Here is an 11,129-nt window from a genome sequence, read left to right as displayed (position 1 = left end):
GGGTTGTTTCTTTTTTTTTTTTTCTTTCTTTTTTTTTTCTTTTTGCTTTCTTTTTAAGCTTGTGGTCTAAGTTATCATCAAAGATGTCACTTGTGAATTTGTGATCAATATCATTAATTGCCTAAGCTGGAGTTTTCCAGCATGACATTGTTGGTCAGAATTCATCAGGAGAAATATATGGACTTTGGTTTATGTATCTAAGTGATTGTACAAGTAGAATTTCTGGGACTGGTAGCTTCGTTAGCTAAGAATTGAAATATGTTAGCATGACTTGAGAGGACTAAAATTGGAAATTATGAGTTATTGATTGTTTTCCTATTCAAATATTTTGCACAATGACTTTGGATATAATTTTTGTATTAATATTAGTGGATTATTGGTTAGCAACTTACCATCTATGGGAAAGTTTTGATTTTAAGATGTATAGTTTTCTGTCTGTGCCTTCTATAATTGCTCGTTATGGTTCTCTTAAGAATGTCTATATTGTTGATAATCTTTTGAACATAATTAGTGACATCTTAATTCTCCAGATCCTACTAAGATTTGATGAAGTTTTAAGTTATTCTGTCAAGTAATGCAGTTAAAGCTAATGTCTAGCTAACAAGCATTTGTGTAATACAGTTCAAGTGGCGTCTTCACAAGAGAGCAGCGCAAGTTCTCTACTTACAGTTTGCCCTGCGGAAACGTGTACTAATTGAACAACTTCATGACAAACAAGAGCAGGTTTGCAGTTTAATTATTTTATGTTGCATTTTGCAGCCATGATTCTTTTAGCTGTTTTGGGGGATTCCTGTAACCAGATGCCTTTTCATGCTTACTCCATTATGTTAAGTGAGGAAAGGTGCTTTCAATAATTTTCTTTTCCCATCTAACTTTCTAACTTATAACTTTCTCATTAAGATAAAAGAATGGCTTCAGAGCTTAGGAATAGTAGATCACACAGTGACGATACACGATGATGAAGAACCTGATGATGGAGCTGTGCCTTTACATCACGAAGACAGTGTTAAAAGCAGGTATCTAGTCTATTTTTCAAGAAATTAGAAGTTTATATCTAATGCAGTTATAAACTTTACAACTTCTTAAAATGTGGGAGTGCATTGGTCCACAACTTCATGGTTTTTTAAATGTGAAGTCCATGATTCTTAGCTGACAGTCCAAAGTTGTGGAATATTTTATTAATTCTTAAAAGGGGTGAACCAGGGTCTAATGGGGTTGAATTATGATCCACATATTAAATAATTTTCAAGTACATAAACATTGTTTGTTGGCTAGTAAATATAGTCGTTTCCAGCATCATTTATACAGAATAAAGGCTTCCATTATTTAGATGTAACGCTTTAGTTTTTTCTTTCTAGAGGAGTGTAAAGAAATATTAATTCATTTGATTTTTTTTACAGATATGTCCCATCTGTTGCTGCTCTATCAATAATTCGTCCATCATTAGGAGGGCAGCAATCGGTTGTAGACAGGGCAAAAGTCGCAATGCAAAGTTATTTGAATCTTTTCTTAGAAAACCTGGATATTGTTAATTCTCCAGAGGTAACTAGTTCAACTTCATAGTTGCCAATCATTTAATTTGTTTGAAAAATGGATAGAATACCATCATACCAGTGTATAGGGGTTAACGCTTCTTTGGTTCATGTATAGCATTGAGAATGCATAATCAAAATGAGATTGAATGGGAGTTTATTCTTTTTTTATTTATCTAATTTACATTCATCTACAAGACACAATTTTATGGTGTTTCAAATCCTCCTATCTAGCTCAACATATGTGGAATTCTTTGAACTTGTACACCATAGACAACCATCAGTGTGCTCCATACTCCACAGGCAATGAAGTAGCTATTTAATATTTTAATCATATTCAGATATAACTCTGCCTATGTCAAATTTGTTGCATACTTTTTACACAGCCTGTCCCAAGGCCATATGAAAGAGGAGGGTTATGTTGGGCCTTTGACAACCAATGTAAAACTTGGTTGAACCCAATGAACTCAGATTCAGATATATTTATATGGTGCTCCATTTCTGTTTATGAAATGTGACTTAAGATAAAATTATCTTTTCTAATATACGGTTTGAATACAGGTCTGCAGGTTTTTGGAAGTCTCCAAGCTATCCTTTTTACATGAGTATGGTCCAAAGCTGAGAGAGGGATATGTGACAGTGAAGCATTTATCAAATGTTTCACAGGATTCAGAAGCATGCCATCCATGTGATTGGCTTCGTGGCTGTAATAACAGCTGGAAGAAGGTTTGATTCTGTTTTTTTTTTTTTTTTGCCAACCTTAGAGATCATACATAAAACATATAATATCTTTATGGAAAATCCAATTTATAGTCATCAAAGATAGTTTTCCTGCAACTTTTTTTTGTCTTGGATTTAATCTTTGATTACATTGTCTCGACACAGGTATGGGCTGTTTTGAAACATGGATTTTTGGCCTTGCTGGATGGCCCTTTCAGCAATATACCGCTGGACATACTTGTTTTTGATGTTCTTCCATCCTCAAAAGGAGATAAAACACAAATACATTTAGCTGATCCTGTAAAGGAATGTAATCCTTTGCGATACACATTTAAGGTGATGATCAATTTGTCTTAGACATCATCTTTTACCCTCTGCATAAGAAATAATTTTTAAATTGCTTAAAAATCTGTTCTACCAATTCTTTGTTATCACAGTCAGTCAAAGCAGCTAGACTGATTATACTTTAACTGATTTAACTAATGACAACTGTCAAACACAGAGTAAAAGCTTTGCCTTATTCAGAAATATATAGTTCCAATTTATTTGAGAACAATATGTATTGACAAACTTTTATTTCCTTCCAAATTTATGTTAATAATAATTGGAATTGATTAGTAGGTTACTAGTGGGAATAGGACCATATCATTGAGAACTACCAGCAATGGTAGGGTTAAAGCTTGGGTAAATGCAATTAATGAAGCTGGTCTTCGACCTTCGGAGGGTTGGTGTCGTCCTCATCGGTTTGCTTCATTTGCTCCTGTAAGAGGTTTGACTGAAGATGGGAGCCAAGCCCAGTGGTTTGTAGACGGAAAGGCAGCATTTCAAGCAATTGCTTCTTCAATTCAAGCTGCAAAATCAGAGGTATATGTTTTTTCCATTGTTAACCAAGGACCCAAGGTTATAGTTAAATTGTCTCATTTTCCTAATTCAATTCTCAAATGGAAACGGGCTGCAGATCTTCATTACAGGATGGTGGCTTTGCCCCGAGCTATATCTTAAACGTCCTTTTGATGGCTTTTCAAAACTCAGACTTGACTCGTTGCTAGAAGAAAAAGCTATGCAAGGAGTTCAGGTACACCTAGCATTCTTGTTGATGTAATCAGTTTTATTGGTGATCTCCACAGTCAGAACTTTGAAGCCCTTGTGCATTATAAGACTGAATTACATGAAAATGGATAAAGCTTAGCTTATGCAATTATATGTTTATGTAGATATATGTGCTTCTCTACAAGGAGGTTTCTCTGGCTTTGAAAATCAACAGCTCGTATAGTATGAGAAGACTCCTCAAAATTCATGAGAATGTGAGGGTATTGCGCTATCCTGACCATTTAACCAGTGGCGTGTATTTATGGTGGGTACTATTAATGAGTGAGGGTTGAAGAACATAAAAATTCATGGGACCTTACATGTGATATGATGAATAATTTACAGGTCGCACCATGAGAAACTTGTAATTGTTGATTACAAGATTTGCTATATTGGAGGATTAGACTTATGCTTCGGTCGATATGACACGCCTGACCATAAAGTTGGTGATTGCCCCTCTATTACATGGCCTGGAAAGGACTATTACAACCCAAGGTATTTTTCTTTTTCTTATTTTCGTATGAAAAAGAAAGAACATTTTGCAAAACAAACCATTCTATGAGTGAATAGAAAAGGCTGATTTCTATATCAGTTTATGGTCAATTGCAATGCATATGGCCATGTTTTCTTACATATACAAATACAATATTCTCAAGATTGAGATAATGTTAGCACCCGTAGTTGAGACTTCACAGTTGCATATAATATTTATTGTGAAAATTTTTGTTCATGTATAGAGAATCTGAACCAAATTCATGGGAAGACACGATGAGAGATGAATTGGATCGTGAGAAATATCCTCGTATGCCATGGCATGATGTCCATTGTGCCCTTTGGGGACCTCCTTGTCGTGATATTGCTCGACATTTCATTCAACGTTGGAACCATGCTAAGGTATATGTAAATTGTAATGTCATCATGATATCTTATTTTAATTTACATGTATCTTATTATTCCTCCTCCCCCTCTCTTACATTTTGGTGTATGTCTCAGAGAACTAAAGCTCCAAATGAGCATGAAATCCCGCTACTTATGCCTCACCATCACATGGTCCTCCCTCATTACATGGGAAAAAGCAAAGATATGGACATTACTGGAAAGAAAGATGAAGATGGCACGAAAGAACTTGAGAGTAAGGATTCATTTTCGGAGTCTCCGGTACAAGATATACCGCTGCTTTTACCTCAAGAATCTGGTGGACTAGTTACTTCGCTCGGAGATCATTCCAATATTAGTGAAAAGGTTCCATTATCATCCCAAAAGTTGGAAAATGAAACATCAACTCCAAACACAAAGATCAATGGGTTTCATGATGAAGTTGTTCCTTTTGACCTTGGTGCACAATCTGTTGTTTATGATCTAGACGATTGGTGGGAAACACCAGATGAAGGTACCAAACACGATAATAATTTGGAATATAGACAAGTTGGTCCACGTACTTCTTGTCGCTGTCAGGTTAGTTATGCATTCTGCATCTGCTGTGCAATGGAAAATATTCAAATTTTTGCACCTGTCCTTAAATAAAAATGAGTTATTGTTACCTACCCAAACAAGAATGAAGTATTAGGAATAAAAGCTTCCAATCATAAAGGGAAACAAATTTCTCCTCTGCCCTTCTTACATTACACTAGAAGGAAGAGAGTGGAGGATAGAATAGGAAAGACAAGGGAAGAGAATCATGACAGTGTTAGTGTGAAAAACGTATAAGAGGGTCAGTAGGGATGATTCTAATGGATTTTCATGATTGGAGAGGAGAGTATAAGTAGTAGCAAAATATGGAGGGGGAGAAGCAAACTTTTGGAAAGAATTAAGGCTGGGCTAAGAGAGTGAGGCTGGCTCTTACCATTACAGCCATTTTTTCTTTCTTGTATTTCCTTTCTTCTATATCAATAAATTGAGTGAAATCATCTTGCTTCACTCTTTTATTTTGTCTTGCTGGTAATATGACTTTTATTCCTGATAAATATATATGACTAATAACACCATGAATATAGAATTCATATTAACCTTTTTCTCCTGAAACAAAGTTTAGTAATATAACCTATTGGATCATATTCTTTTCTGATGCTATGATGGATGTGAAAATCCACAGGTAATCAGAAGTGTCGGCCAATGGTCAGCTGGAACCAGTCAGCATGAAGAAAGCATTCACACAGCATATTGTTCTCTTATTGAAAAAGCAAAGCATCTTATCTACATTGAGGTAAATTAATTACGAGGAATTTGACCTCCCTTGATCTAGTCTTGATTAGCGATATGGTAAGGCCAGTTCAACCTAGGTATAGGGGATAAAAGGAAAATGATAAATCCTCCAAGTTGGATCTTCCTGTTAATTTTCTTAATTACTACATATAGAGACTCTTGAATGTTTTCTATATTTGCAAGGTATTAGCGAGTTTACTTTTTCATTTAATATTTTCTTTGTCAAATATTAGGAGTATTGGTCAGGAACACCATTGATCTATTAGAATACAATCTCATAATACCTTTTTTGGTTCCCATCAGTGATTATCACTTCAGATTAACCCTTCTGTTAGCAATATTAGTTCTGTGAAAAGTATTGAAATGACACCCTTCTTATGTCCACGAATTTCGTTTTGTATTCCTTTCAGAACCAATTTTTCATATCAGGTCTAGCAAAGGATGATACAATTCAGAACCGTGTATTGGAAGCACTATACAGGCGCATTTTACAAGCACACAAGGAACAGAATAAATTTAGAGTTATAGTTGTGATGCCCCTCTTGCCTGGGTTCCAAGTAAGTGTTAAGAACATTCTGTTCATAGTATCAACCTCTTTTCTCTATGATTAAATATTTTAACTGTTTTGAATTATCAATATAACAGGGTGGTCTTGATGATGGTGGTGCTGCAACTGTCAGGGCTTTAACACATTGGCAGTATAGAACAATTTCAAGGGAAAAGCATTCTATATTACACAATCTTGAAGCTAAAATTGGTCCTAAGGCTCATGATTATATTTCTTTCTATGGTCTACGATCTCATGGTAGACTTCATGCCGATGGTTACGTGGCCACAAGTCAGGTAACTTACTTTCCCATTATTTTGAATAATCTCTGGATTTTGATTCAAAAACAGAAAATCTGGGATAGTTTTGTCACAAAGTTTAACTTTGGGCTATTAAGAGATCTTGAAATGGTTGTACAAAGCACATCATTGATCTTGCATATTTAATAATTAATGAACAACATTTAACCTAGATTGCACTGAAATTTCGAACATCTGATGTGTATTCCCATATTTGTGCAGGTATATGTGCATAGTAAATTGATGATAATAGATGACCGTGTAGCTGTCATCGGATCATCTAACATTAACGACCGTAGTCTGCTTGGGTTAAGAGACTCTGAGGTACTCTTAAGAGCTTATTAATACAACTTATATATATATACACATGCATGCGCGCCCCCGTTTTTAAACTCCTTAATTAGCTAGAGTATAATTGAGTAAATTCTGTAATTAAAATTGTTCTATTAGTTTCTAATCTTCAGTTTGAAAGAAAACTCCTTAAATTCTAATTTTTGTCCACCAGATAGGAGTGGTTATAGAAGACAAGGAATATGTTGAATCATTGATGAATGGAAAACCATGGAAAGCTGGGAAATTTTCTTATAGCCTCCGTTGTTCCTTATGGTCTGAACACCTTGGCCTTCATACAGAAGAGGTTAGTCAAATTCAAGTTTATATTTGTGTGTTGCGATATGGTAGCATTGCCTGAAAGTTCTTAGATGTACTTCACAAGAACTATAATGTTCTCACACATTTGTTAATTGTTACTGGAAATGTAACTACAAGATTTGTCAGATTGCTTGGCCTTGTTCATTATTTTCTCATCTTTTTCACTTTTCTAGCTGTCATGAGCTGTTTTTCTGTTAGTGTATATGTTTAGATTACTTCGTATGGCCCACTTGTCAATAATCTGTCTTTTTATAGGTCAGTAAAATCAGTGATCCATTGGCAGACACAACATACAAGGACTTGTGGTCAGCAACTGCGAAGGTAATTTATAGTACTTACAGAACAATTTCATCATTAATATTATACCTTATTAGATATATATCCACTCAGGTCCCTATATATTAATAATATGAGTAAAGTGACAAATAAACCCCTGAAGATTTACATTTCGGACAGATTAGTCCCTAAAGAAACAAAAATACCAATAAAGTCCTCTAAGATAACAAATATGGACAAGTTAGTTCAAATTAAGATCTTCTACTCTAATTATAGAGGCTAATTTAAAGGTAGTGTATCTACATCTGCTATTTTAGAGGATTTTATTGGTATTTTTTTTTTTAGGGACTAATCTATCCAAAGTATAAAATCTTCAAGCGTTTATTTGTCATTTTAATAATATGTAAGTTTAACATCATTCATCATCCGTATACCAGGGTGGATCCAGAAAAAATGATTATGGAGACCAAAAACCAATAATCAATACTTTCCCTCACCATAATAGAGTAATAGCCAATAGCCAATGCTCACTTCACCACTACAACTATAATTCCCAAAAGGGCCGAAAGGAAATTTGGAAACCTAGCTTCGTGTACCACTTTTGATTAGAAGCCTTCAAATCTTTATCAACTAAAGCCTTTGAGAAGTTGGAAATTTTACTCAACTAGAATGATACCTGCGCGATACGCGGGACGGTAAATTAATGATAGTATATAATAAATATTAAAAATTGTTATGTTTTGTAGAAATAAATTAAATATGTGTAAATTGAAGTTAAATTTAAAAGGTATTTTATTTTAAATAATTTGTAGTACAAAAGATTTAGATGTTGGAGTTATATAAAGTGACATTTTTATTGGTGGTTTGATTTTTGCATTTGTTTTAGTTGATGGACTTAGTCATCTTATGTGGCGCTCGTCCTCCTTTTTTTGTTGGTTGTTAGAGTTGCTGCTTTCTTCTTTTTGTCGTAGTTTCTTGTGAAGACATGTTCTTTATGAATTGTTGAGTTTGATACACTTTCTATTGTGTTATTTGATTCAATCTTTTTATGTATGTTCTTCTTTCGAAGATGTGTCTTGAATTTGTATGGTTTTCTTTCTCCTTAATCTCTTGATGGGGTGGTGCTTCAGTGTCATTATTTTTCTAAAATGTCATTAGATTTGAAGCAGTTGTGCCCAATAAATTTTTTGCGTCGCCGTCAAATAGTACAAAAGTTGTTGTAACACTTTGATTTGAAACCTTTAATTGAATTTTGAACCTAAAATAAGTATTGGGTTAGCAACTAATAATTTGATAGATGAGATTATGAAAAGTATATAGAGTTACCTTATTGTTGGATATTGTGGTGTTTGATTACATGTGCCACAAATGTAGTTGTTTCTTTTTTTTATATGCTTTCTTCTGACACTTTTTACATTTAACATAGTTTCATCCTAATTTGTCATCAATTTCGTTTATAGTTGCTAAAATTGTGAAGATCTTTTCCTATTCCAATATTCAATTTATGTTATCATTAGGTATATGGTATTTGAGGAAGTATGAATGTATGATGCATGTTGTGATTTTTTTTGTCATACCTGATCATTAGATTTTCATTGTATGGCCATTAGATCTTGGATAGTTATTCGATTTCTAATCATTCTGCTCTGAAAAAATGATGCTATATTGAGTAAGTTTGAAATGTGCAGTTCGGAAATAAATTTTTTGTGCTAAATTTGATGTTATGTGAAGGAATAATGATAAGAGACTTATATATGTAGTTTAAATGGTATGTAATTTAAATACTTATAACGTAAAATTTATTATGATTAATAATATTATTATGACATTTGTAATATGGATATTTATTACCTTTAGTGAGTTATTTATAAAAATTAATAAATTAATTGTTACGGTTATAAGTTTATTGTATTGTTTATAACGGTAAGATATAATAAATATAGGAATATGAATTCAATGTATTTGTAGGTTACAAATTTATTGGATTCTATTTTTTAGTTTTTTATTTGTATATTTTATTTTTTTTGCTGATTTGGAAATAATAGTTGATTTGGCAAAAATTGAGTGGTTGATTCTAAAATTGTGCCAAGTAAGCAATATTGCTAATATGACATTAGTAGGAGGAAAGAAATATCTCAAAAATAATGTGGTGTATGTTTATGTATCAATTAGTAGTAATTTTTGTCCTAAATTCTTTTTGGGTATTGTCACTTATTTTTTGGTTATTAAATATAGATAATTAAATTTGAGCTGAGCTTTTTTGAGTATTGTCACTTGCCTTTTTGATTATTAGAGATAGATAATATTTGGATTAGACTTTTACTTATACTAGGTTGGTCATAAAATATGTTGAACAATTTAATTATTGAAATAAGACTTTCTCAAATACAAAATAAAATTATATAATATATAATAACCTCTCTATATACACAATATACTTACTAATACTACTAACTTACTACTACTACTAACTATTTTGTTAAAAAGTTTGGGGACCAAGGCCTATGCTTGCTCCCTTTTAGATTGGCCCCTGCCGTAAACCAACGTCTTTTGTAGACAAAATATACTTAATATTTTAAATGTGACTTTATGTAGACATGTAAAAGATAAATTTTCAGATGAATTAGTTATAGTCTAAGGATGACTTTGTTCTATATGTGTTACAGGAGAATACTAGGATATATGATGAGGTCTTCGGTTGCATTCCGAATGATCAGATACACTCAAGGTCTTTGACTGCATCATTTTTTTATGCTTTTCTATTTTTTCTCCTTTTTCATCATTTCCTTCTCATGGTGTTATTTTAACACAATATGCAGATCTGCTCTTCGACAGAGCATGACTCAGCGGAAAGAAAAGGTGGGTCACACCACCATAGATTTGGGAATAGCCCCTGATAAATTAATAACTAGTGATGTCTATGGAGAAATCAATGAGACAAATTCAATGGATAGATTGAACTCTGTAAAGGGACATCTTGTTTCCTTTCCTTTGGAGTTCATGCGTGATGAAGATCTAAGACCAGCCTTTATTGAGAGTGAGTTTTACGTAGCTCCTCAAGTATATCATTAGATATAGATATTAGTATACTGAAGCCATGAAAAAAGATGCCATTCTTTTTATAGATTTTCGTGCTAAACAAGAAACTCAGTGAAAATCAACACATGATAAAGTGGTGTGAAATTTTCACATCCTGTGAGATTAGCAATTGTTTTGCTATTATTAGATAATATCGTAATAATTTAAAAAGAAGAGTAGATAAGTCTAAAGTGAAAATGATTGGAGAAAGTAATAAAGCAGAAATAGAGAGGGATGTAGTCATTAAGTAGTTTTGACCTGTGATTATTGCAGCATTAGTTTTATGAGAGAGGAAGTGTGATTACGTAGAATCTTAAAGCAACTTTATTGGTAACTTAGTTATTGGGGACTTTTATTTGTTTTTGCATTACTCAGTTCTTCATTTTCAGAGAAAATTGTAAATATATTTTTCTTTAATTGACCTGGGATGTAATTGTTTATTTATAAGAGAAAAGTTCAATGGTTAGTAGATTTATTATCTTTTATCAGTATTTTTAGCTATTGACCTAAAATTCTTTTATCTAATAATTCAACAATATACTTATTCAAACCTTGGTCCACAAATTTAGTCAAATCCAAAATGAGTAAAGGCTAATCAACATTCTACAAATATTGTTCAGATAGACACCTATTCGACTGGCGACATGGACCTGGCTCTACTTATCTAAATAAGTAACTAATTCCTATAATCTCTCCCATGATAAAAAGGATATCTCAACAACTTCCCTATCAAAA

General features: G+C 33.0%; 1 protein-coding gene across 1 annotated transcript in view; it reads left to right on the top strand.

Moving 5' to 3' along the window:
- Positions 1-10,860, top strand: part of LOC107465274 (phospholipase D zeta 1-like) — a 13,526-nt gene extending 2,666 nt beyond the window's left edge. Inside the window, exons 3-21 of the mRNA XM_021131856.2 lie at positions 622-723; positions 901-1,016; positions 1,401-1,542; positions 2,094-2,258; positions 2,418-2,588; positions 2,874-3,116; positions 3,211-3,327; positions 3,467-3,606; positions 3,687-3,836; positions 4,079-4,235; positions 4,335-4,796; positions 5,434-5,544; positions 5,954-6,100; positions 6,189-6,386; positions 6,612-6,713; positions 6,895-7,026; positions 7,296-7,361; positions 9,983-10,044; positions 10,136-10,860. Coding sequence (XP_020987515.2) covers positions 622-723; positions 901-1,016; positions 1,401-1,542; positions 2,094-2,258; positions 2,418-2,588; positions 2,874-3,116; positions 3,211-3,327; positions 3,467-3,606; positions 3,687-3,836; positions 4,079-4,235; positions 4,335-4,796; positions 5,434-5,544; positions 5,954-6,100; positions 6,189-6,386; positions 6,612-6,713; positions 6,895-7,026; positions 7,296-7,361; positions 9,983-10,044; positions 10,136-10,388 — 3,036 coding nt within the window. The 3' untranslated portion in view covers positions 10,389-10,860. The remainder of the gene's footprint in view (positions 1-621; positions 724-900; positions 1,017-1,400; positions 1,543-2,093; positions 2,259-2,417; positions 2,589-2,873; positions 3,117-3,210; positions 3,328-3,466; positions 3,607-3,686; positions 3,837-4,078; positions 4,236-4,334; positions 4,797-5,433; positions 5,545-5,953; positions 6,101-6,188; positions 6,387-6,611; positions 6,714-6,894; positions 7,027-7,295; positions 7,362-9,982; positions 10,045-10,135) is intronic.
- Positions 10,861-11,129: the final 269 nt, after the last annotated feature.

Source organism: Arachis duranensis, chromosome 9 (assembly GCF_000817695.3).
Source record: "Arachis duranensis cultivar V14167 chromosome 9, aradu.V14167.gnm2.J7QH, whole genome shotgun sequence".
Taxonomy (NCBI): Eukaryota; Viridiplantae; Streptophyta; class Magnoliopsida; order Fabales; family Fabaceae; genus Arachis; species Arachis duranensis.
The sequence above is the reverse complement of the archived record's forward strand: the minus strand, read 5'-3'. Positions and strand labels throughout refer to the sequence as shown.